At 43.3% G+C, this 27,955-nt stretch overlaps 1 protein-coding gene across 1 annotated transcript; it reads right to left on the reverse strand.

Moving 5' to 3' along the window:
* Window positions 1-2,328: 2,328 nt before the first annotated feature.
* Window positions 2,329-27,951, reverse strand: DTD1 (D-aminoacyl-tRNA deacylase 1). The gene is made up of 6 exons (XM_086460714.1): window positions 27,880-27,951; window positions 25,538-25,628; window positions 23,427-23,662; window positions 15,004-15,101; window positions 3,607-3,783; window positions 2,329-2,947 (listed from the first exon to the last, which is right to left on the reverse strand). The coding sequence occupies exons 1-5, from the start codon at window positions 27,920-27,922 to the stop codon at window positions 3,628-3,630; spliced, it is 624 nt and encodes a 207-aa protein (XP_086316840.1). The 5' UTR covers window positions 27,923-27,951; the 3' UTR covers window positions 2,329-2,947; window positions 3,607-3,627.
* Between the last annotated feature and the right edge of the window lie 4 nt (window positions 27,952-27,955).

The following is a 27,955-nucleotide window of genomic DNA, read 5'->3' on the forward strand; positions in this document are numbered from 1 at the left end:
TGGTCGTCTTCTGACTCTAACCCTGAATCACAAGGAAGTGAACTCCAGAAAACTGCTCTGTGAGCTGGGACGGGAAAATGGAGAAAAGCCACTAAGTTTAAACCTGTAGAAAAGGGAATAATGAGCAGCAACTTATCACTGTCCCTTAACATTTTACAAACGTGCAAAACAAACACGCCTTTTTGTTAAATTGTCGTTTTCAGCATTTAGGAAAAAATAGGTAACACTCCTTCCAACTAAAAACCTCATGCATTTCACAAACAGAAAAAGCTCACCAAGGTGCTAGAAATTAACCAAGCCTAACAAATACCAGGCAGAGGAAGAGAGACAGGAATTCAAGTCCATTGGTTTTTGCTTCAGCTCGCTACAAGGAGGAAAAGCCACAGGACAGGTACTAAGTTTCTAAGCCGTGTAACTGCGCTTGGAAAACTGGCCTTTTCCCAAGTTTTGCTGCCAGCAGAACAGGACATTAACTTTTGTTAAACAGCACTTTTAACAAAGGGGGCTTGGCTGGTTGGACTCTTCTTTGGTACTGAAATAAGCCGTGGTGCGTGATGTTCACTGGGCACAGGTCAACAGGAAGCATCTGTGCAAAACATACAGCTTTTCTAGGTATTTCCAGTTCCCAGGCCTCCAGCACTACAAACCATGACCATATCCCGATTTACGGTGATCTTATCCTCACATCTCCCATGGAATGGCAGGAAAATGCTACTGGTTAGAGAAGAGAGACTCAGAAAGACCATGTAGGCCTACCACTCAGAGAAAGCATGGTTGAGCAGGGAACCAAGCACCAGGTGCCCCCCCCATGTTTGGCCAACAGCCACTTCTTTTGCCATTTATCTCTGCTTACACGCAGCTGGAATATCACCTCTTGCCTTCCCTGAGACATAGTTATTATATTTCTTTTCAACATTTATTATTCTCTGTAGTTTAGCTTCTGCCAACTTCCTTTCAGGGTGCAAAGAAGCTGTAGGACTTTCTTCATGCCCTTATTTCTTAAGAACAAGTTGCAGAGCAGGAGACAACGTTTCAAAAATGCTGGAGCAAGCAGGACACTTAAGCTAGATGAGATAGGTCTTAGGGCTCCTTCAACAGCCATGTCAACACCTGAGAAGTAGGTGCTCTTCTGTCTTCCTGACTGAATTTGCCCTTTGCAGCCGAGGTTGTGGAGTCTCCTCCCCTGGAGACATTTAAAACCCGCCTGGATGCGTTCCTGTGTGACCTACTCTAGGCGGGGGGTTGGACTAGATGATCTTCCAAGGTCCCTTCCAACCCCCAACATTCCGTCTGTGCAACTCTGTAATTAAGCACTAATCTCACAATGGCCCGTCAGGCTGTAGTCCCAGCCAAGGGAGGCTCTGAAGGGGCAAGACACAACACGTGTACCTGGAAGTGAAGAGGACTGCTTGTGACAAAGCTGTGACTTCACGCAAACTAAATTGCATGTAATGCCTATATGAAAAATGATGTACATTCTCAAAGGCAAGACCAAGTGTAACATTTTAACCTATCCCGACTACTCATCATTTTCATTCAAATGCTAGGTGTGTGGCTTGCCAAATCTTTACTTAAGCTTCATGTATTTTAAAAAGCCATGTCAGTGTGCAGTTCTGAAACTCTCCTGTCTTGGTTTGACTGATGCTTTACTAAACAAGCAGTCTGCAAAAGAAAAGTTTAAAAAAACCCAAACCTGTGGTTGCACAGTCTGCAGCACTATAAATATGATTGATAGGCATTTGGATTAAGAACAACTATCATCAGTGAGTTAGCCCTATAATCAGGTAAAGACAGGCATGCAGCGAGTATCCTGGCTCTGATGGTGGCCATGGCAGATGGCTAGTGAAGACCGTAAGGGCAAGGCAGAACTGGAGAACAGCCAGTATAAAAGGTGCCACCACTACCACTGAAAGAAGTCAAAGGTGTAATGATTTTCATCCTTTCATTTCCCCTGAAACTTCCTTGGCTTTAACACCCACAGGAGAGCAGCTTTGCAGCTGCTTCGCAGCTCTTGTTGTTTGCTGGCAGTTCCCAAAGGCTGTTCTGCCTCTGATGAATCCGACAGAAATGTCAGCAGGCGCATGACGCAGGATGTGGAGCAGCTGCTGCGACATTTTGATGGACGCCGTAAGCTAACTAAAGGATTTAGATGTGTTGGAAAGAACAAAGATTTCAGGTCAGCAACCCGACTTCCAAACTTCCAAAGGAGAGCTGGATGAGTTACGTTAGTAGGTGTTTCTCGGCTTGTAACTTTTGCTCTGTGTCACTCAGATTGTTACACACACTGCTATATCTTAGGGAATGCAATACATAAACACCAACAGGCACTCAGGTAGCATCATTTGTTTAATAAAGTCTTTTCTGTTTTTAAAAAAGTTTACAAGACAGATGTGTTCCACATGATAAATGACTAGCGGCTGATCTTCCCTTTTAATAACTTAATCCATGCAGAAAGACTGGACTGCCTACCTTGGTGTTACGTAGCAGCTGAACAACATACCCAAATATACACAGATCTACACGCTGCCATGAAAACAGGTAGCACATGACACCACAGAGTGAGAATCAAAATACAAGCCTGCCTGGATAATTTTCAGAATTCAAGTGTAAGTTTAAGGAAAAACCCTGATTTATCTTTGAAATGGAGCTTATGTACTGATAGTGAATGTTCTGCTACAATCTGCCTACAGTCACCCTTTATTCAGCAGTCATGTGAAAACACATACACAAAAATGTTACAAGTCCCTTTTACTACTGATACTACACATTAACAACTGAATCTGATAGCATTGCTTTGGTTGTTTCAATACAGAATGACACAGGTTTCTAATGTCTTAGCTGTGTTTTCCCATTTCCCATTCTTTTCCAAAGCCGTTGAAGAGTGGTTCTGAGGTGAATGTCTATTGGGTCTCTCTTCAAGAATCCAGTGTAGCTTTTGTACAAGAAACTGTGGAAGGCAAACAAACAGGAGTATTACTATAGGTAGAGCAGAAATACAGTAGCATTCCTTCAAATCCCACAGAGACAAGTATCTTTATTTATTGTCAGAGCATGAAAACTATTGCTAGGCTATCGGTATATCGCATTTTAGAAATGTTCAGCTCCCTAGGCTTTCAAATGCTATAGGAAAGGTCGGGCTGACCAAAGCACTCTAGAAGGCCTGCAAACTCCTGCTCTCTCAAACTTGGGTGTTACAAATGGTGGGGGCTGTTCCAGACCTGCTAGGTAAAGACAGAGAGAGAAACACAACCATGCATTGCCACTCTGAAGAATACAAAGCAAGATTCTGAGTTAAGTCACTGCTGCGTTGTAAGACCAAAATTTCAGGTTTCCTGAGTCAACCTGGAAACAGACATGGCTGGGCCAGGCTCACAGATACATGCCTCCAGCCAAGCACACAGCTGGGAAGAGGTTTTCACCCACTTCTATACTCTGATGTGCCAACTGCAGATAGAAGCGGACATTACCCGCCAGCATGATTACCAGAATTTCACCTTTCAGCACTTCTAACGCAACTCTCTGCATGTGCTGCTTCAGTAAAGCACCCAGGGTTAGAGATTGCCAAGCAGGAGGATACAGCTTTACAGAGGAGTTGAAAAGCCAAACCTGACGCCTGCTTTGGATGAGCTAAGGCTCTCTTTCCGAAGACACATCTCCTTCTGCTCCACTGCTTGCGCTGGGGTCATCCTTGTTACGGGGAGCATTTCTTTCTCTACTTGACTCAGACGGCACCTTGGTTCTGGTCTTCTCTTTTCTCTGTTGCTGTTTTTCAAGTTTTGTCAGCTATTCACAATGTAAGAACAGTAAGAAAACACTTCATGGAATAAAATCATTTCAGAAGACTATTTCTAAAAAATCATAAATGTGAGCATTTGTATAAAACTTTCAACTCAGATTCACAACACCACATATATCAGTAAAACAGAAAAGAAAAAAAAAAAAGCCTAAGGCTTAGATTTTCAGAAAGTTGGAGAAGACAGTGAATTATCATCATATGCTAACATAATCATCCCCCGACTATAAGAGAACTGCACATATATGAAGGACTAGCCTCTGCTTTTCAGAGTTCCTTCTCTGTCCCACACAATCTGCAAATGTGGAAAAGACTAAAATGCAAGGACCAAAAGGGGGAGCTGGATTTCATCAAAAACTCTTCTGTTTTAGGTCTTAAGTGGCAGGTTTGTAGTTTTAAAGTTGCTGACACCAGATGTATCCCAAGTTCAGCCATCCAGCACACAAGAATAAATTGATTTTATTCTTTATTCAGAGACAGAGATGTATGAGCTTTAGCATCACATAGGATATAGAATAACCCTTTCAAATCAGCTTGGACAAAACCCTCAGCTAACACTGCCTTGCCACCTCTCAGTAGAAATGCTTTCAATGCTACTAAGAGTCAAATTAAGCTGCACATAGCTGTCACTTTGACATCTCTCTCCCATTTTTCAGAGAAGCAGGTTGCAGGAAGTTTTGGAGACTCTACATATTGATAGCTACTTAAATCACTACAATTTGCGCAGTTTATCCATTTGGATAATTTCTGTAATCTACTGATTTTCTCTACCGCTTCCACAAGTTCCCCAAGATAAAGCATACTAGTCATAAATCATCATTTCATGGCAAGAAGATCTCTTCTGAGGTGAAATCTTCGTAGAATAAAATAAGCTAGATTATGTGTGTCAATTATCAATTAGATGGGCTCATGGAAGATGCATACAAAGACATAAATCTGAGCTCCAAGTCAGTAAGACCTAAGACTGCAGAACCTTGGGAGGATGCACAGCATCCCCTTGTACCGTATTCCACATATACACACCCTCCCTGAACACCTGCACACATGGACTTCTAGCCTAACACAGAATATTCTTAGCTGGCTATTTCAAAACTAAAAATAGTTTATTTTTACTATATGAAATGACACAGTATGATGTATCTCTTTGTCTAGCATGATCCAGTCCTCATGTCACGTGCATAGATGTAACAAACGTGTTGGGCATGATACTGGCAGTATTTTAACTCCTATGTCTGAAAACATACACACTACTCTGCTGCCAACAAGCCTATATACACAATACGTGAATGTTAAAGGTAATGGAGACAGTGAGTGCATCTGCAAGAAGGGAAACAAAAGTTTGTGAGCTCCTAGTATTAGTACTCAACCTTAATTAACGGTACGCTAATGGTCTCTGTGCAGTTGGGGGCTTTTTTTGCAAATGGTTTTGGGGTCATCCAGCTGCTGAAATCAGATTTTGGGTTTCAATGATCTTCATGGTACAAAAATGTATCAGAAGAAGGAAGGCACACTACATTAGCTGCAGGCTGCAGAGAGTGAAAAGCACAGTTCCTAGGCCTCAGAATATAGATTTGTACACATTGAAATAACCACATGAGCAGACAGCGCATACTCATCACCCCTCACTGGCCCTCAGCAGCCAGTAGTTGCAAAGCACCCCCCAACAGAAGTACCCACCAATATCAAGCCAAACCAGTCAAACTTGCTGCAACAAACCCATAAACAATGCTTGCAAACTGTACCCCTTTCTTCTACTGCAGCATTGAGGCTCCTAGCAGTGGCCTTTTTTCAACAATAATGATGCCCCCAAAAATTTCTGTTACCTCGTAGTTCTGTAACTTATAACTCCATGAAACTTCATTGTTTCTGTAAATAATGTGATTGCTGAATGACATGACATCCCCTCTTCTCCTACTAGTGTTTCTTATTGAAAGAAGAAAAAGCCTAAGACACATGACACCGACAGTTTAAACTGAGTTACCTTTACCTTTGAGAAGGCTGTGAGCTAATCAAGTCAAGCTAACCCCAGATTTTCAAAACATGAAAAACAGTAGTGTATTCATGCCGTGAACCTTGTGTTATGCACTACAGAATCCACATCCGTAATGCGTATTTGTTTATATATAATTTACACACAGAGGCAGAAATGGCTCAATATATGATAGCATGTCCTATCACCATTTCAAACATGCCTATACTGGCCACTTTCCAACATGGTCTTGGGGTCATTCTCACTAAGACTTCATATATATATATAAAGTGATATATATATATGGTTTTATAAATATATATATACATATAGTCTGATGTACAAGGAGACCATGTTCTCTGTCAACATAGGAGCAGCATTCTTATCCTAAACAGTTTGCAACAGATGGTCTCCAAAGTTATGATGTATATTTATCATAAAGGACTCCGTAATTTACCTAATTCTGCAGCTAATTAGCTTGAGAACAATATAGTGCAGAGGGCAAACAAAACAGCAGATATATAGAGATAAATCCAGATCCATCTTCACACCTGGCTCTGCAGCAGACCTAAAGCTCTCCCCATGACTACTCAACTACATCTCTGCCTCACAGGCCAACACCTCTAACAGATAGAGAAGAAAAAGGAGCAGGAATAACCTTGGAACATTTTGAACAACTCCCAGGTTGGAATGATCTGACAGCATTATTCACCAGCTCAAAGAAAAATGACATAAGTTCATCTAGATGAGATGAGAGGATAATTTGATAAGATGTGTTAATCCATAGCTCACACAAACAGGATTTACTTTTTTTTATTATAACAAATTAAAAGTAAAGTTCATTTATTAACTGTTTCATCCATCTAAAACTCAAATAATAACAAAATAGATAAGGATTTGTGTGTACCTATGCACATAAACACACACATGCATGCTCTCCAATCTGTGCATCAGTCTATAAACCAAAGTTCAGACCCAAAGATTAAAATGCATTTCTCTGTACTTAAATATATAGTCTCACTGTTATTACGCAGGCAACAAAAGAACTACACATCTCTTAAATTTTTCGTTTCTGTGCTTATAAGGTGCTTGAGTAATTCAAAAGGATGTGTTACATGAGTACGCTCCACCACAAAAGACCTGCAAGTTGAAAAAAGTTACAACAGTTAACTTTTTGGTATCACAGTGAATAAAACTTCAGACACACAAGTCTGGTTCACTGAAACATACCCTTAATGCTTTCCATATAAGCACAGAGTATGTTCCATACTCATCGTCTCATCTGCAGAAACCATGAGCTGTTTGTGGCTACTGCCTTACGATGTCTGCTGGCTAGCTGTGAAGATGGTGCACCTGTATAGAAAGTGCCTATCTCAGCTTTACATCTATAAACCAAAATTAATTCTCTTTTTAGACATCTTGGAAGGCTCCTAAGGATTCAAAGTGTGGGCACCTTACAGCAGAAGCAGCAGTGCCTCATGGCAACAGTACTGCGCCTGCCTAAGCTGTAATGCTGGGCTGGTCAGCAGCGGGTAGCGGTGACATCTGCACAAGCGCCGAAACATTCACATGTATAACACAAGACCCGACATCCTGCGTGCTGAGCTATGACATGCTGTATATAGGCAGACATTCCTGCACAGGATTAGAATCAGTGCCCCTCAATCCGTTTAGGCAGTCTGAACTATAGACATAGCAGGAGTAGCCAAGGCGGAAAGCTCACATGGAAAATAACTTCAGATGCAAACCTGTACGTGTCAATCCTTTTATCTCAGAGCACACTACCCTGGAATCACTTTGTGTTACAGCTTTGCCCAGAAACAAAACCCACAAACCGATCAGCTGTTCAGAAAACGTCCTTTATGGTCCCCTGCCAGCAGTCAAAACCTGTGCTTTGGGGATCAATACCTGGTCTGACCCAACTGCTGAATTTCTGAAGCATGAAAGTAGTCAGAAAAGTCTTGAAACATCTGAAGGGTTTAAGACCATCTCCCTCATGACCATACACAAAAATGCAAGAGTCCTCAGTCCACAGAAGGCAACTTTTCTCCTATTGTAACACAGATATTTTACATTGCTGAGACACTACCAACGAACTAATAATCTCAAACTACACAGACGTTGCTTCCACCCCAACAGACTGACCAACATATAGAGTAATAGTTTTGAAAAAGGTCAGAATTTACATTTGGGTTGACAGCTGCTTTGACAAATTCTAGCCTGATGCAATTTACTAGTACACCACAGACATGAAATTCTAAAAACTGAGTAATTACAGCGGAGAGCTAGACTGCACTGTGAAAGAAGGTTTCATCAAGGCAGAAATGTCTGCCATTATGTCAGCTGTAATACTACGTCACATCGCTTTTGTGAACAATCTGCTGTAGTAAAAATACACAGACAAACTGATACACCAAGACTTCCACTTCAAAACGCTAACGATTCTCCAGGTTATTTGCTTTGCTGAAGTTTATTTCCCACATTCAGAAATGCCTTAGTGTCAGCCTTCCTTGAACTTCTACCTTCTTGAATACAGAAACATAACACTTGTTTTCTTTTTTCTCTGTGATCAGTGTGTACACAGAGGTTGATTGCTGCTCTAGAGACAGCTTTTACTTTTGCAATAGCCATGACCAACACCAGGAAGAAGAGAACAACACCAACAAGAGAATTATTTTGTTAGCAGTCTGACGGAAAATCAGTGGCAGTTTTCATGTTTCTGGAACCTCAAACCACAACAGGATCTGCAGATGTATGTTTTAAATTTCAGTAGTGGTGTGCCAAGCTGCCACAATTTCAAATTAAAAAAAAAAAAATCAAAAAAAAAAAAATCACAGCTTTAAGGACACGTTACATTTCAGAAAGAGACAATCCTTCAAACTGCCGTAGGGCATTACAAATCTAGCAGTTTAACGCTGATACCACTAAGCAAATGATAGCACTGAGATAAAATGATAAAATGTTTATCAGAGGTCTACTGCAAAAATAAATCAACGGAAAGGTCATGACAGAAGAAGGGTAGTCTTCAGAACCTGTTAAGAAGATAGCAGATCATCTGACTTTTTCCTTTTCCTTTCCACATATCTATAACACTTTGATCATAAGTCTAAGGTATCAGGAGCTTTCTTCTCTTCGAGAAGAGGACACAATCCTTTTGGCCAATGAGCAGTTCACGCAGGGAACTATAGACTTCATTTTGGTCCTAGAAGAAATGTGAGCAGCACACAATGAAATTACACTACATGGGCCCAAAGCCTGAGGCAAGAAAAGCAGTACCAGCCCTTCATCACTTAGCCTGGTCTAACTGGCTGCCCAGCGTCTTGGAAAAATTCCCTAGCCAAGCAGTTTGTCAGCTGCATGGCTTCCACACTCATTTTCCTCAACTGATGTTTATCACCAGTGATAGATAACCAGTTGAGCTCCCTTTGGTTCATCTTCCTTACCAAGAATTTCAGTATAAGAAAATGAACTAACAGGTTTTGGATTTGTTTCTTCAAAGGAAGCTCAACTCAAAACCACTGCAAGTAGAAGAAGAGAAACATCAAAGCTGGCAACACAGCAACAAATGGGCCCACAGAGATCAATTTGGCATGTAATTAGAACATATGCATTAAACATTGAAACTGCTACGCCACTTCCCCTAGCGGAAGAAATAAAAATGCACAGAATATTTCCAATCTGAATTCCATAATTATCCATAATACTTTCAAAGTTCAAGAGGCTTTTTTTGAGTTGTTACCATGTCACCTCCCCAGACACGCTCTAAAATCTCTTCCTGTTCCATTTCTGTCTGGCTACTTCTACTAGCTACAAATTTCTATGAAAAAATCCAAAGTACATCTCCCAACCTTCCCCAAAACAGGATATAAACATACAAAGCATTCTGGGCATAGCTAACCTAATCTCAGCAATGATCACAACAAACTTCATCAAGACAGCACAGAAATTTGCTGCACCCTTAGTGCTGACTTCTGTAATTACCAAAATGGATGCACCTAAGTTCAAAACAAATTACCCAAAACTGTTTGACCAGTTAAGGCTGGAAATCATAACGCTTATGATTTGTACTAGAACATTATTAGGAAAAATCCTTTTGTTTTCTGCATCACAGCCAAGAGTGAATACTTAATTTACCCTCACTCTCAAAGACTATGTAGTCACTATTATTGAACTCAGAACAGAATCACTGCATGCGTATATTGACCTTCTCCCGTCTTATGCCTTTTTGTTTTCACATTTCTTATCCAGTTTCTAATCTATGGCTTTATTTTGCCTTTCAAGTGAAATTTCTCATACATCAGACCTAGCAAAAAGGTGCTTTAACAGCTTAATTAAACTCCAGCTATTTTTTACTTTTCTATTATTCCATTCACATGTCCAAATTCCAAAATAATCACAAGCCTTCAGAAAAGGCCCAGCAACCACTAACTACTGCCGGTATAAGAATCTTCTTATTTACTTCACACTTTCAAATCATCTGCTTACTTGTAAATCAGATGACAATGGAACTGAACAGTTCACAACTGAACTGTACTAGCTTCCCCTGCTTACTAGGATTTCACAAACAGCTGGGATATTCTCTCTTATATATGTATGTATATATATATATATACACACACACACGTTTTTCTTATATGTGTACACACACATGTATTTTATATATATACACACACACACATCTATATTTGTTTTATGAGGAGGACTTCTTTTTTATTAATTTTTTTATTCATTCTGTGAGTGATTTATTTACACCTCTAGCACAAGGAATATAAAAATACATTCGGATTAATTAATCCGAATGTATTTTTACTAATTATATTGCTAAGGAGTTATAAAGATCAGATTACCAATTACAACCAAAATCACTCAAAAAAAAAAAAAAAAAAAAGAGGTATTTCACTGTCACATCCAATGCCATAAGTGAGCTATTCATCAGCAATTATTTGTCTAATCCCTTTCTGTTAACATCACATTAAACGCTGCAGGATGGTTTATTTATCTCTTCTTGCTAAAGCAGAAAGCAAAAAGATACAAAACACACCATCTCTAAGCCTTAGTTCCCATGCTACAAGCAAATCAACAGACTGTATGACAGCAAAAGAAATTGTAATGGGCAAATTTAAATTGGTTCTTCCTCATCCCACATCTTATATGGTGGGTGAGAGATGATGGCAAACATGTCAAACAATATCAGGAAAGGATGCTTAAAGAGTGTCAGAAACAGCAGTGCCTCCACCAGTGTGTGTTAAGGTCCCAATATGAGCTGGAAAAGATACCCAGTAACAGCTAAAAGAGCTGCCAATTTTCAAGTCAATGGGGTTCTTTGAAACGTGGCACAGATTACATTCTTTGTGCATCCAAAGCGCACACGGCTGGATGGCTTTATTGGTGTCTGTGCCACTGTAAAAGCTCATCTATTTCCATGACAAACAAGAATCCCCCACATCAGGACTTGCAACAAGCTGGAACTGAGGGTGGCTCATGAAATGTGTGTGGACAGCACACTGCAGACAGAAGGTAAGCAAATTTACATTACTCTTATTCTCGTATAAGGACTGTCCAGAACCCACTCAGACAGCCCAAAGGAGGACTCTGTCTGTCCTCCTTTTCATAGGGTCCAGGCACAAACTCAGTAAGAAGATACTTGGTGTAACCTTACCTTAGGATAAATGACGGTACTCTAAGCACACCCTGCACAAGAAGTCTCCTCTTCGCTGATGAAGAATAAGGTTTAAGGCAAAAAGGGAGGCAATCAGCAGGTGAGACCGAAGCAGAGTCATTCACATTAAATTTGTGCCAGACAAAGTTTGAATACCAGCATCCTTCCCAGTCTTCAGCCCATGTTATGGACACCAGGAAAGTGTTGTCAGATGGGAAAAGCAGGCAACTGTGAGGCTAAAACCCTTAAACAAGCCAATGTTCCCCAAGAAAGAGATGGAAACTTGCAAAATCCAGCATGCCCTGGTGACTCCTCTTGGGTTATTTTACACCCACACATGGGACAGCAGGCATAAAAGCTCTCTCAGTGCTCTTCATTTTAGTCAGAAACTGCACTGTGCCATATTTCAGTGATCCACCTACCCTTACACCAATGATTCCCACTAGACTGCCTGAACAAAAAAGACTGGTCACCAGCTTTGCCCTAGAGACCAAGACACCACAGGGCTCCATCTCACAGTCACAGGCAGCAGGACGTGATGCTGCCATCCAACCTGTCACTAATGCCCTCAACTGCAGGCTTCAATAAATGCTGCTATACAAAGGATATGGCCACCTGCACCTGAGACAGAGCCATGCAACAGCATGGAGAATTTACGCAGTAAACATGAAGGGAACATGTCTTTTCCTACTTCACAATGAGCTGGAGTGGCAAAAGCAGTGGGTCAATACCACCACAAGTACCACAACTAAACCTCAGCCTTAATAAGTCTGTACCATAAATATGGCATCTGAAAACAGTGGGCCACAACTCTCTTGAGGATTGATGAACTGTTAAAACGGGACATCAAAACACTGTTTCTCTAGCATCCAGCTTTCTGCAGATTCTGTTTCCCAAGCAAATCAGGCCATAGCTCAGTTCCTTCAAGTAGGGATGTGAGTGCTTACATCTACAATCATTCCTCACTCAAAAGACAGAGCTGCTGATGATGATTATGCATGGTTTGGGCTGAGAACACTTTGTCCTAAAGCTGTGAGGGTACATAAAGAAAGACAAGGACCAGAAGTAGTTCTTTCAGGGGTTAAAACATCATGAAAGGATACAGAACAGAATTTGGAGGTAAAACGAACCCAACTCCAAACCAAGATACCTTAGCAATTTAAGGCAACAAGAGATGCTTCTTTAGGCTCTCCCATGCCCTTTTCCCCATAGGCTCCAAAGGCCTTTAGTATGATATTTTGAGATACGCAGAATTCCCAGGAGATGCATGATTACTGCCAATTGCAGCCACCAGTTGCACTGTAGTTATCACAGAAACTACTAGCAGGCTTTAAAAGAGCAGGTATAAACATACATGGCTGACTGAAAAAAAACAAATGTCTGATTTTTAATTCAGAAGAGTGATGGTCAGATGGCAACTCAAGGAGAGACCCATCAGCAAACTGATTTTATCTCGCTGGTCAACTAGTCAGGTAATTTGGTAGGATCACTGTACATGGGACAAACTTCAGCTAGAAAGACAGAACAGAACAGAATAGAATAGTTTAGTTCCAGTTGTAAGGAACCTACAGCAATCATCTAGTCCGCCTGCCTGACCACTTCAGGTCTGACCAAGAGTTAAAGCATATTATCAAGGGCATTGTCCAAACACCTCTTAAACACTGACAGGCATGGGGCATTGACCACCTCTCCAGGAAGCCTGTTCCAGTGTTTGACCACCCTCTCAGTGAAGAGAGTAAAATGTTTCCTTATGTCAAGTCTGAACCTTCCCGGATGCAGCTTTGAACCATTCCCACACATCCTATCACTGGATACCAAGGAGAAAGGATCAGCACCTCCCTTTCCACTTCCCTGCCCTCAGGAAGCTGTAGGGAGTAATGAGTTTCTCCAAAGTAGACAAGACCAAGTCCTTAGCCGCTCCACACAGGACATGCCTTTCAGCCCTTTCACGAGCTTTGTTGCCCTCCTTTGAACAAGTCAAGGACCTTCACACCCTTCTTAAATTGTGGGGCCTAGAACTGCACACAGTATTCAAGGTGAGGCTGCACCAAGGCTAAAAACAGCAGGATAATCACCTCTCTTGACCGGCTGGTTATGCTGTATTTAATGCACCCCACAATGCAATATGCCCTCGTGGCTGCCAGGGCACACAGCTGACTTATATTGAGCCAGCTGTCGACCAGCACCTCCAGATCCCTTTCTGCAGGGCCGCTCTCCAGACACTCCTCTCCCAATCTATACTTGTGTCCAGCGTTAGTTCATCCCAGATGCAGAACTCAGCATTTGTTCTTGTTAAATTTCATGCCATTGGTGATTGCCCAGTGTTCCCATCTAGCCAGATCCCTCTGCAAGGCCTCTTGTCCCTTAAGAGAACTGACAGCACCTCCCAGTTTAGCATCATCAGCAAACTTACTAATGGTGCATTCAACTCCTGCATCCAGATCATTGATAAAAATATTGAACAGCACTGGCCCTAGAACCGAGCCCTGAGGAACACCGCTGGTGATTGGTCACCAGCTAGATGTAGTCCCATTCACTACAACATTCTGAGCTCTGCCCTTCAGACAGTTCTTCACCCAGCGCACCATGTACCTGCTCATCCCACAGCTGGACAACTTGTCCAGAAGGATGCTGTAAGGGACAGTATCAAAAGTTTTACTAAAATCCAGAAAAGCTACATCCACCACCTTCCCTTCATCCACTAGACAGGTGACCTTATCGTAGAAGGGTATCAAATCAGTTAGGACTTTTCCTTCATGAACCCGTGTTGGCTGTGCCTGATGATTGCATTGTCCTTTAAATGCCTTTCAATAGCACCCAGCATAATCTTCTCCATAATTTTTCCAGGTACTGAGGTTAGATTAACAGGTTTGTAGTTTCCTAGTTCTTCCCTCATGCCCCTCTTATAAATTGCAATAACAATTTTAACAAGGCTAAGTGAAGTGTTATACAAATAGCATTGGTGTGGCCTCACTGAAGCGCAGCTGGTAATGACAATCTCTCCCCCTTCTTCAGCCTGGAAAAGTTGGCCATTGTTTTGTTTAAAGGATGAGAAAACCCCATCACTACATTTGGCTTTCAGCATAGCCTGTGCTGCTCCTCAGCAGAGCTAACTCCTCTCCACTCCAAATTTAAATTCAGGACTAAATTTGCTGTTGTCTTGTTTCTGAGAAAGACGCAGCTCTCCAGCTAATCAGTCCATCCAGCCACCCACATGCAAAAACCCCTAAATTTCAAGAAACTTCACCCAAAAAAAAGGGAGAAGGCCGGTCCAGACACATTAAAAACATAGCTAATGAGTCATGATTAAACAGCAGTTTTAACGATGAGCAAGATAAACTGTAAAAAGCTGGTTTGCATTACACACACATGACCTTTACCAGGACAGCAGACAGCTATCAACAGACCAGAGAACTGAAGAAAATAATGCAATTATTTAGCTTTTCAGAGGCTGCACAGGAAGCACAAGGTCCTCATGCCTAAGGAAAAGTACACTGCTTTATAACAGGAATGCTACAGATTTGCAGTGGAGGCACAGCCAACACATCCACCCTTTCCAGACAGACCTTCTGGCTCACTTACCTGTTTAGGGTCAACAGTGGCAGCCGGGGACTCCAGTTCTATTGTTACAGGACCATCATTCTGGATGTGTACCTGCATGTAGGCACCAAACTTGCCGTCTGAAAAGGGAAGGGAGAAGTGCTGAGGGCTTTTGGAAGCATAACACCAAAGGGAAGGATAATACCAAAACCTTTACCAAATGTGCTACTAAAAAGGAATACATAAAAGGACAGCCAATTAACAAACTGCAGAAAGCTACTAAGAAAAAAAAAAAACAGTCTATATGCACCCAGCTATGTGGTCTGACATTCAGAAATTATCAATATACAGCTAAGTAGAGAAACGTCCATAAAACAAACCAAGCCTACAGATCATCAAGGTGCTCACTGTTCAGGATAGGCAGGATAGTACTCACAGGCAGGAGACAAAATTTTAAAGGATGTAACAGCTAAGCCCAGTAAGGCAGCCCTAGAGCCTGCTCGGCAACACAACCAAAATCTCTTCCAGTACCACCTCGGACAGTGAGCAACAACATGCTGAAAGCCATAGGCTCAAACTTCAGTGGAGCAAGCACCCACTGGGAATAGTTACATGAGACTTTGTATAGCTACACAGCAGCTTTCCACAGCAACACATGATGTCTCTGACTGAACAGAAATCAAACCAAACTGTCCTGATTCTTCACTGATGTGTTACCGGGGACAAATAGCTCTAGAAGTATTTTCAGTCTTGTACTCTAAGTCAGACAGAAGTCTGGTATTTGCTTAAAAGAAAATGGAAGAAGAAAAGGCATGTTCAGGCCTGTAGAACATATATGGGTCATATCACAACAGACCTACTGCCCAATTGCTTTTCCAAAGGCTGCACGCCACAAGCCACCCCATGGGCTAGAAATACAAGCTCTGGCAAAGCCAAAAACTATAGCACTGCACAAGAGACTGTTGCCAGTGGTCCACGGGCCAAGGAAATGGCTCCTGGACAGACCACTGAAGAGTCACAGAAACACCAACGGGAAGGGGGCAAGAGCATGATACAGGGAAGTATTTCTATGAAAAGGAATGTGATTTACTGAACAAAAAGCTGCATAATTTTACCAGCTGCACTCCTCAGATGTTTTCTGCCCCACAGAGGAGGTGGCAGAAGAGACATGTGCCCAGTGTTCCAGCTTGCTGTCTCTACACAGGCTCCTTTGTTCAAATTGACCTTCTTCAATTTTTCACACAGGCTGAGAAATGTTATGTGTGTTGAATCTAGAAACCTAACAAAGACATGGCTGCCACAGCTGCACAACCCTAGGCCCAAGCTGTAGCAAGGTTGAGCATGTATTCCCAGTAGGCACACACTCACAAACACATGTATGCTACACAGACGCACACAGATATATGCATACATAGACCCAGCTGCACAGGTATTGACAAAGACATACTCAGCATCCATATCAACACAAATAGCATCTACAGCCTCACCCCGGACCCCTAGCTGGCTGATCAGAATGAAGGTCCATTAGTGGGAAATATGTACATATATATATATATATATATAATGTGGACCCCTGCAATAGCTGGGCTTAGACAGAGTCTGCCTAGTAGTTTCCTACGGATCTTGGCCTCCCCAGATGTTGGCACCTGGGGATACAAGTCCCTGAGGTCTGCAGCCCTGCTCTACTGCTGGTACAGACCCCCTCACACACATGCACACACATACACATCTTCCCCCAGCCCTCTGGCAGTTTGCTGCCCCTGCCCACTCCCCAGGTCTTACCCTTTGAGACACACACACACAGGTCTCACCTGTAGAGACCTCCAGGGTCTCTCCAGCAGCTGGCCAGGAATCCTCTAGTCCCACCCCACAGCCAGCTCCTCCTGTGGTCTCACCCTTAAGAGACACACACCCAGACCCAGCTCCCAGACCACCGCACCTCCTTGCCAGCTCAGCCTGCTGGGTGTGTGCTCACTCATGCACCCTGGCTCACAGATACGCCTCGGACCCATGGTCTCAGTCCAGTTGCAGCACTCAGACCCCCACTCACACACATGCACACAAAACAGAGGGTCCCTCAAAATAGTTAGAAATGGACTTCAGTGAGAAGACAAGACCGACTGCTGATCAGGTGCAGGGCATGGCCACAAGCAAACTGATCAGTCATTGCTTACATGCAGCTGGTCCTTTTTATACCCCTATCTCTTTGTTTTCCCATGCTTGTTCCTCCCAAAATCACCGAGATCCACCCCTTTCCCTGGCTTTGGTTCCTCACCTAAACATCCCATTATAAGTCTTGTGTGATCTTGAAATGCTCTCCTCCTGCCTATGTCCTGTATGCCTAGGCAATGACCTCCCTCAGTTTGAGAGGTGCTCTGGAGAGCCACTCCCCTTGACTCTCCAGGATGGCCATCACACCCGGACTACGGGACTGAGGGTCCCCCAGCACAGCCCTGGGAGGGGCCCAGACAGGGTTTGTGGTCCTCTGAGTCCAGAACTCAGGTTCACCTGCCTGCCTCTGTGCTCCTTTGTGTGTGTGCAGACCAGTTTTGCCTCACATAACCTAAGAAGAACTACTACAGCAGGAGCGAAAAAGTCTTCCCATCTGACAACTCCACTGTAGGGTCAGTCCCTCTGGAGGGAGGGGACAACTGAGGCTGCAGTGTTATCGAAGAATGGCACCTCAGAAGTTACTGGCACATCAACTGCTAGTGCTTTAAAAACATGCAGCCAACTTGATTGCATAAATCAGGTAAACAGAGATACCATGAAGGGTCGGTGTGTTCTGAATGCCAGCTAACAGTGCAGAAGAAAAAAAAGAGAGTTACTAATTAATGATAGAAAATAACAAAAATTTACAAGACAAAAGTATTTACAAGCAAGTTTTAAAAAAAAAAAAAAATCAAAAAGACCTGTTCTCGTTTTATAACTTGCAAGACCCTGAAACATGTAAAGGGTCCCACTGAGAAAAGACATCAGAGCAATCAAAAAACTAGTGATTATGATTTTCCAGCACAGTTTTCAAACCCTTTGCCACCCATGAGAACCTGCAGGAAAAACCCAGGTAGTTTTTCCCTAAACCTGTAGCTTACAGTTTCACTGGTGAATCACGCAGATACACATTTTCAGAGATGCCTACAAATGACTCTCGGTTGAAAAATAAAAGCTTGAAGAATTCTTGCTGCTTTTGGTTAGCTGTATCTGCACATCTGAAGTCTGGCTACTGTAATGTGTAAGAGTCTCTTAGACATTTACAAATACCAACCACAGCACAGGAATCTCACAGAATTGTTTCCCACCCAGAAAAAGGCAGTTTCTGCATCTGAGAAGCACAGTAAAACAAGACTCTACACCTTCATGCAGACAACGAGGGAAGGATCTACTGACATGCTTAGAAAGTGGTTATATCGCTTCTTTGGGAAGATCAAGCAGACACTACTTGAGCTGCTGCTCCTAGAAGGGTTGTTGTTATACAACATGTATGGATCTAAAAAAAAAAAGTAACCTTCACAGGTCCCTTTTTTCAAAGGCTGATAAAGTGGTCAAATAAGCCCCCACTTTTACCAGAACACTCAAAGCACTCCCATGTCACAAGCATTTTCTACCTTGTTTCGGCATCAGAAATACTGTCAAGGGACATCTTTCTAAAACAGCTCCCTCCCATTCTCCTCATATTTAAACTTCCAGCCTTTTGACCCAGGTTTGAGGTCAGCCCAGGTCAAGGTGAATCGCAGTTCAGGAAGTTTAAGATTGAGAGCTAATGGAAATAGTACTTAAAACAGAAATGCCTGTTAACGCTGCTCTTCTCTTATAGCCTCTCTCTTCCAGACCTCCCTCTCAAAGACAAGAAGGGTCTCAGCACCTTGCAACCACCACAATCTAAAAGGCAGTGTGGGTTTTGGTCTCAGCAACCTCCTTCTCTCAAAGGATTTAAAAAGCCAGCTGAGGGAGAACTTCTTCACACATTCCAAAATCCCTTTATTGGTGTTAATCCACAATGTCTTGTGGACCACCACAGACCCTCATCTTCAAGCTTTCACACATACTGCAAAGGTGATGCTGTCAGAAGCAGCTTGCTACCCTCCCTTACCAGAAATTGATGTGTCCTGCAGTTTCACAGACCACGGTCCCTGCACAGTATGTACTTTCCTCATGGGACACTTCTGGGTTTTTGTGCTGGTAGCTCCCTTATACAACAAAACCAAAGGGTTCTAGTGGCTCATCGGTCCCCACAGCTCTTTTCAAGAGGCGCCCTCACTGTAACACAGCTTTTTTCTCTGCAGCTTCAGGGTCTGGTCTTGCCTGAAAGAACAAGGGGAAGCTAAAACCTAGTTTCACAATTTCTTCTTAAATCAATGCCTAATCAATCCCTCCTTAGGAAGAGAAGCTTCTTCAGCAGAATCTCCCTCAGTGTTGGCTGCCTGGCTCAAAAACATGCTCCTGCCTTCCCTCCCTTGTCCCAGTGTCTACCATAGTTTCAGTATATGGCAATTCATATAATCTTTCAGACAAGGCATTTTCCACCCGTATGTTATGGTTTCCTGAAGAGGTAAGTTGAGAGACAAGCCTGACTGCCCTAAAACAGACTGACATCTGTGGTACCGCTGCATTTTGCATTCACCTAAGAGCTCACCAGTGGAACATATCACCTCTGTGGTGCTCAAGCAGGCAGGCTACAAAGGAGTTGATTGTTCTGTTCTTGAATGCAACTTCTGAAACTTTGATGTGGACAAAATCCTCCCCTGCACAGGACTGCAAAGAAACTGAAGACATCACCTCTTCCATCTCTCTGTCCCAAGAGTCTGTCTGGATTGATTTCCATTTTTCAGTCGGAAGGAAAGGAGGAGAAAGAATTCACCCTCCTTGGATGTTGCTTGTTACCCCAGCAACTTGGGGTGAATTCAACACATGATCCTGTACGGTCCACAGGAGACACTAGCAACTTACCCTTAAATACTACTTCTTCTCCTGCTTTTTATACCACAATGCTCTTCAATGTAGAAAGTACCTTTCTCCACTTTAAGACTTCTTGACTGATCAAGTCACCTCCTTGCAACATCCTCTGCAATAAAATAGAATCCTACAAGTATCATTAAAGGGACAAGTTTATTCTGCTGGATACCCATCTCTTTGAACCCCTTTTCCCTTAGAATCTGGCACACGTGCCTTCCTCAGAGGCAAAGAAGATCTTTATCTGAGGTGAGACAGACAAGCCACATCTGAGATGTAAAGACTTGAAAATGAGACATAATTTACTTTCAGAATATTTTTGGACATATCTCAAGCCTCATGACCTAGAAACTTCACACCGGTTTTATTCAGAAGTTACTTCTAAGCTTGTCTACTCGGAAAGTTATTCCTAATTAACCCCATGCGGGTACTCTTCTTCCAGATAGGATTACTTATTCCAAAGTGACAACACTCATGAAGGGAATTAATCAGAGAAAATAATTCTGCTTTAAACTTGCACCAAACCTTAATCTGAACTAAACTCCTCCTTGTGGAACAGCCCTCTCACATTTACTCAGTGCTATTAAGGAAGTGAGATATTTCACGCTGTTTGCCATACTAATCCTTACTGCCTCAGAAGACTAAATCCACATTCAAGACAGAGAGCGAAGGTTTGGACACACAAGGAGAAGCCTTGGTAGGCCTAGTTTTTGGATACCAGCTTGCGCAACAGAGTACTCAGACCTGCATTCACCAGCTCTGCTCCTCAGAGTGGAGCAAGGTGTTTAAGAATTAATTTCACAAAAAGAAAGCACTGAAGCAAGACAAGCAAGGACTTCTGATGTAACCGTCTCTTTCCCATACGTGGGCGTCCATCTGCAGTCTTAAGACATCTGTGTGAAACTAAGAATCATGGCTTTGAGCCTTCTCCAAGATTTTGCTTGTCAAATGTCCCCCTGCTCTGGGTGTGAAAGAATGGTTTGCACTTCTCTTTGGGGAACACTTACCATCCTGAGCTCCTGGCAAGCAACCTCCAGATAGACCAGATACCAGATAGAGAAGCTGCCAGCCCAGCACCTACAACAGTGGCACACGTAGTAGCTCAACTTCCAACAGCCAAATTAGTCTAATTAAAAAATATAGGGACTAGAAAACACAAGGCTGTTAGGCAACATGGCAAGACATTTATTGATCTGTCTTTAACTCAGGTACACAAATTCCACTTTAAATTATTAAATTATTCTTCTAAAATGCATTAAGCCATTTGTAAGATCAGAGGGAAGGGCACCGACAGCAATCCAGAGAATCAAACTCTAACCTCCCAATAACTGTGTGTGCATATGTGTATGTGTAGGGGAAATGCACGAGCAAAGACTTTGAAGACAGAAGGCAGAGCATCAGGCTGATATACTAAGCCTATTTTAATAGCTCCACAGCTCATCTATCAGTGCTCCTTTCCAGGGTCCCCTCATCACCCTTTGCAACGCAGTAGCATGCAGGACAGCCCCCAGCAAGCCAGGTTCTGATTTCCTTAGGACTTTTTCAGGGCAGAATTCAGTATGTGTGCAGGCCACACTATATCACAGCCAGGTATTACAATTTCACACTCAAGCAGTCCTGCTCACGTACAGCCTGCCAGTGTGTAAAGGCTCTGTGTTCTAATCCACCTGAGCTCAGGGAAATTGCAAACTCTGCTGATGCAATCACAGGACTTAGCCTACTATCCATGAAACCGCCAAGCTTCAGAAACTTTGCACACACAAAAATAAATAGATAAAACAAGCAAACAAACAAAAAAACACTGGCAAAGCAACTGGCGCAACAGAAACGTTGATCATACGAGTCTAACAGACTTGGATACAGCACAAAGTAGACTGGCACAGCCTAAAAAGAAAATAAAATTATAAATTAACAGGTGGTGCCAGTGCTGCCAGAAGTTTCAATTACATGCTTTATCTGACACAATAGCACAGGCAGCCACTCTTGCATTTCTAAATCTATGTTTTCAGCATGAAAAAAAAAATGTAGAAGTGAAAGCTACTTTTACAGGAAGCACTGGCAAAGTCTGTCAAAATATGTGCACTTAACAACAGTGGCTATTCATTTCAGGCATATAACTGTTATTCACTTAAAAGAGAAGTTTGAAAAGCTGCTGTCAAAATATAAACTGAAACTATTTCAGAAACAGAGCATTTTCCAAAGCCCAAGGATAACAATGTAGATATACAGAGATATATCAATTTTTCCACACCTCATTTAAGTGAAGGAAGAAAGTCCATACTTGCCTTTACTTTACCAGGACATAAGGGTCCCACTCAATCAAATCTTATCAGAGCAAATCTTATTCCCATTGACTTGCCAGGAAGTTCTGTTACCAGTTTCAGGGGCACAGGAACATGTCCTAACTTAGCCATAATTCAACAAAGATAAAGACTTAAAAAGCACACACTCCAAATTCATTAGAAGTTTTCTACATTACGGACCAAAAGGAATGCAGAGTAGGGGTATCAGAACTGAATTCCATATCATCAACAGATGTTGACTGGAAGAACATACCAAGCTACCACAAGATGGACATTTTATATGTGCATTTCACTGTGCCTCCTGTGAAAGCACTGGTATAATTACCTTCATCTATACTCAATATGGAGATTAGCCTGTAAATCCTTCCCCAGCTATCTGTTTTCTGTCTTTTTCTTCCTTTTTTTCCTCATAAGGAAAGTAAGGCTGACTGTTATTTATTAATAGCCCCCATTTAAAAAACAGTCTTTTCTAGACACTTGTCTTCTGGGCAAGTGTATCAAAAAAATCAAGTCTGAATATGAAAATGGCCAGAAAGCAAACACAAAAGCAAACAGAAAAGATTAAAGGTGGGTAGAGCACCAACGCAAAGGAAAGCCAGGCATTTTCTGGTAAGGAGAAAACTGTTGCATACACGGCATAGAGTTGAGAAAAGACAGTCTAAATCAAATGCTTTTCTCAAGTAGCACACAACACCTCCCACTGTCATCATTACCATTCAACAGAATGTAAAACTAACATAAGAGACGGAGCTACACTGCCCAACACACACTGGTGATGCCTTCGAGCCTGACTAACCACATATGCCTCAGAAAAAAGGCTCCTCCTGCGTTAATCTAACTACACAGCACAGAACATCCAGCCTTGAGGGAGACTGACCCCGAGCTCATTCTTACGGCTGCAGCCGCTCTGGGTTACGTTGCCAGAGTCATTGCTCATGTTGTATAGCCAATAACGTTACATGAACACCTACTTGTCAAACTATTCCAGAGGAACAATAGAAAATGGCTTGGCTAGAGGAAGACTGGAGTGATCACCCTGCCGGGCTGCTGGTGAAAACACCACAACATCCCCTCATCTGCTGTCATGTAAAGACAGCTCCTTTGCAACACAGACAGAAAATCACAGAATAAAGAAAGTAACAATCAGGGAAGAGCACATATAAACAGGGTCCACGGGTCACATCAAGGACCTCACCAACCTTTTGCCCTCACCTTTAATAAGCTCTGGTTTGTAGGCTTTTCTTAGCTGCTCCAGGAAGTTGTTATAAAAACACTCCGCCTGCTCTGTGGGCATTGCCATGTGGTAGTCAGGCTTGTTTCCTTTCAGGATGCACTGGAGAGTAAATTGGCTCACACACAACACTTCATACTGTTTATCCATCACGCTTTTGGACCAGTGCTTCCCACTTTCATCTTCAAATACTCGCAAGTTCAAGATCTTTCGAACCCTAGGAGGAGAAAAAGATATTTCCTAAATTGTCCCCTGAAGGATCAACAGGTACAAGTTAATGCCTACCACACAGGATAAGATAAAAGGGAAGGCAGAGGAATATTCATTCTGCCTCCACATAATAAGACATTCCTTTGTCCCTTCCTTCCTAAACCACAGGAATCTCGCCACACTAGGCAGAGCCATAACCAAGAAAGCCCTTACACACATACCTAACATTGTCCGAAGACCAGTTAACAGCATCATTTTACAGAGCATGAGATAGGGACAGAATAACTGCAAGTTACAGGGTGACACAAAGGTTCCATAGGAAGTAAGAAAGTTTACTCTTTACTATCTGATTTTATGTGTCACAACATTATTTAACATGTGAACAGCTTTTTTTAACCTTCCCACCGCACTGGGAAATCACACTTACTATGACACAAGATCATACCTAACTATGGTTGTTTCCAAACACGATTCATATATATTCCTCCAGCTTTGTCACCTCCTACCACTTTTTCCAAACCCAGCCCCACAAGCTAGATGAGGACAGCACTTTTCCATCAGGATCACAGGCTCATAGAGTGTGTTGGGTTGGAAGGGACCTTTAAACGTTATCTAGTCCAGCCTCCCTGAGGCAGTGTCACAAAAACCATCCTTGCCAACTTGTGCGTGTCAAACACAAACGGAATTGACTCCTGAATGAAGCAGATGGTTAAAAGCCTTGGAAGGCCCCAGTGCACAGGCTTAAATCATTGTCACTGCTGTGTTTTAATGATAAAAATGTTTGTTGCTTCATGTACAGGACTACTAAAGTTCCCTTTAATAGGACTTGAAGAGCCTGGATAAGCTGATTTCTTTCATTCCTTTATTTCAGATGCAAGCTCCGTGCCTTTCCTGCGTCAGTCACCCAGACAATCTGGTGTTGAGAGAGCAGTCACTACAGATCACCCACTTGCAATATTCAGAAGCATCTTTCACATTCACCAAGGTAGGAATGAGAAACAATAATAGAGCAAATGGGGAGGCAAACAGTAAGGCAAGCCAATGGAACATGTCGTAAGAAAAACACATTCAGCTTTGCTGCAATTCTCTACAAGTTTCACATGTTTATGTGAGATCTTTGGTGACCTTTAGCTCACATCTCCACTCTCTGCTTTCTCTTCCACATTTGCTAAGAGTTGTTTTCACCCTCGCTCACATTCTTCTCTCTTCACTGCTTGAGCCTTTCCTCTTCTTGACATCAGTTAACTGTATTACCTGTTTCTTCTTTGCCTTCCTAAGAACTGAGGTCAGCCACAGAACAACGAACAGCCCGAAGGAGATAGAAGTCGTCCCTGGAGAACTCTCTCTTGCATGTGTTTGCTGGCTGAATCACAATATTGGAACACACGGAACAGATGGCCAGAGACAGCCCTCCAGGCTGCCAAAACTGATTTGCTTTTACAGAAAAGTAACTGATGAAACTATCCAGCCTTTTGGAAGAACAAAACATCTCATGTGCAAGCTAAAATGAGAGTTTGAGCTTTCTGATACATCCAGTCCTTGAAGGATGGAATCCTTCAGAGTAAATTCATACAGTAAAAAGGATAGACGTTTGAGAAAGGGACGTCAGAAAAACCCAACATGTTGATTCTTCCTTTTTGAGTCTGTTCTCCATAAAAAACACACAGACAGGGAATGGAAACAGATTTTTCCTCAATGGCACATAAAAAGAAAACTCTAAGAAACCTGTATTCAAGGTAAAATCTGAAAAGGAACTAACAGGCAAACCTGAGCTTCCCAACAGGATTGCCCCATCTGTTTGGTTACTGCACAGCTATCACTGATTCAGCACCAGAAACGCATAAATAAAAGAATAAAAGGCAAAAGGAAATATGTGACTTACATGTGCTCCAGCTCTCTTTGCGTATCTTCCAAAGAAATGCCCAGCAGCACACAGAGGCCTCGTCCTATTGAACTTATTTGTTCACCACCCACTGGGGAAGGGGGGAAAAAGAAAGTTAAGGCTAAATGCACTGCTTCCTTTTATGACACAGGTAAGTACTGATTTCAGCTGGCAACGGCACAACCACCAAAGAACACATCATTCTAAACCTTCCTTCTCTGTCTGAAGTTGGTTAGACAGTAAAGATCACATAGAAGCCCCCTTTCAAAAGTCTTCCCAATATCGTGACTTCTTTGTGAGGGACTAGCTCAAGATGCTTACTCCAGTGTTTAAAAACACTGTACAAAGATTTTTGGATCAGCACTGCTAACCAGAGAGGTGGCAGAAGTCTCTCCAATCCTTGTAAACATTATCCACCTCGTTGGTATCAGTAAGTGTACTCAATTTCTCTACTCCACTGCTTCCTACATACTTTGCATTAGTTGTGAAAAGGTGATTTCTATTTGATACAGCCCTCACGGATTTTTTTGAAATGAGACTTTGAACAACCTGCAAATTCTACCCTCCTAATTGGGAACACAACCTCTTTAATGATATTTACAATAAAACGCAAACCATTGCAGATCCACTGTGTTCTCCTAAGACATGTTTTACATTATCTTAATTTAATTAAATTATCTTAATTTAAATTATCTTAATATGGTTGAGCCTGAGGTGACTGTAGTAAGATTTAAATGAGGTCTTAAAACTAAGATAAGCACCAGCTACCCAGCTATTAAAACCATATCCAGGCTCATGCAACTGGGAATAAAAGCCCCAAACATTCTGTAAAATTAAAGGAGAGCAGGCCCCCAGTGAAAGCTGAAAGCTTGTGTCTGTGCATCAGTGGCAGGATCGGGACTATTCCCAACGGGCAGAAGCAAACCAAGGGGAAAAACTCCTCCCAAAAACTCTTCTTTTCCATCTGATATGGGTATGAGGCCTCCAGATCAGAAATCTATCCTCCGGCTAAGCACAGCACTATCTCCCTCACAGAGGGACACCTCAAACTCTGTAACAGCCATAAAGAACAGTTCAAATTCTAGCCAGAAATGTGGCAATAAATCAGCCACAATCCCAGTGCTGATGGGGTCTGACCACTACTGTACCCGCAGTACCAGCTGTGCACAAAAGCTGTGCTCCTTACTTATTCACACGGACGCTCTTCCAATGCTTCCTGGCTGTCCACATACCGTGCACGGAAACAGGTCTGAATATAGCACCGACGCATTCAAGCCAGGGGAGAAGGTGATCGAAACCACACACAAGCAATGCAGAGAGGCAGCCGTGACCATAGTGCCCGCACACGCGAGCCACGCGAGGAGGCAACTGCGATGGCACCACTGGCACACAGAAGCAATGCACAACAGTAATTGGGACAGCCCTGCCAACGCAAGGAGGCAACTAGAGACAAAATGTGCAAACCATGGCCAAAGGCAACTGGGACGGCACTGCCGACACGAGCAATACAAAGAGATGCGACTGTAGCGCCAGCCCATGCAAGCAATGCAAGGAGGCAATTGCAGCCGTGCTGCCAACACTCAACAGGAATGCAAGGAAGCAATTGTGATTACAGTGCCAACGCACGCAAGCCACGTCCCTGGCAACTGGGACGGCACCGCCGACACACAGAAGCAATGCGGTGCCTGCCACGCGCAAGCCATAGGAGAAGGTGATCACCACTGCGCTGCCGACACGTGCGAGACGGCTGCGATTGTAGTGGCAGCACAGGCAAGCCACGGGAGAAGGCTATGGGGACGGCACGGCCCACACACGCCAAACAATGCACGGCAGTAGTGAGGACAGCCCTGCCGAGACAAGCAAGCGATGAAGGAGACGACTGCGACTGTAGCGTCAACGCATGGAAGCCACACGAGGAGGCAACCGCAACTGGGCTGCCAACGCACGAAAGCCGTGCAAGAAGGCGACTCTCATCACAGACAACACACGCAAGCCACGGGTGACAGCAACCGGGCCGGCACTGCCCACACCCACTGGGCCACCACAGCCGCCGGCAACAAAAACAACCAAACCGACCCACGCCAAACCCACGCAGAGGAACAACGTGGCGGGGGGGGGGGGAACCCGACTGCCCACGCCCGCCAGCCGTGGGAGAAAGAGAGGGGGATGGCGCTGCCCCCAAACACACACTGAGGGGCCATGGAGGCTGCGGCGGGGAAGGGAGGCCCGGCCGGGGGAAGGGGGAGGCGGGGGCGGGCGGAGCGTGGCTCCGCCACGCTCCGCCCGCCCCCGCCTCCCCCTTCCCCCGGTCCCGGTAGGTCTCCCGGTGGCGACACACTGACCTGTGACACTGGCCTGGGCCACCCGCTGAACGATGGCCTTCATAGTGGCGCCGCCGCGCAGCGCAGGCCCGGCGCC

The sequence above is a fragment of the Leptosomus discolor genome, chromosome 2 (genome assembly GCF_034619465.1).
Source record: "Leptosomus discolor isolate bLepDis1 chromosome 2, bLepDis1.hap2, whole genome shotgun sequence".
NCBI classification, from domain to species: Eukaryota; Metazoa; Chordata; class Aves; order Leptosomiformes; family Leptosomidae; genus Leptosomus; species Leptosomus discolor.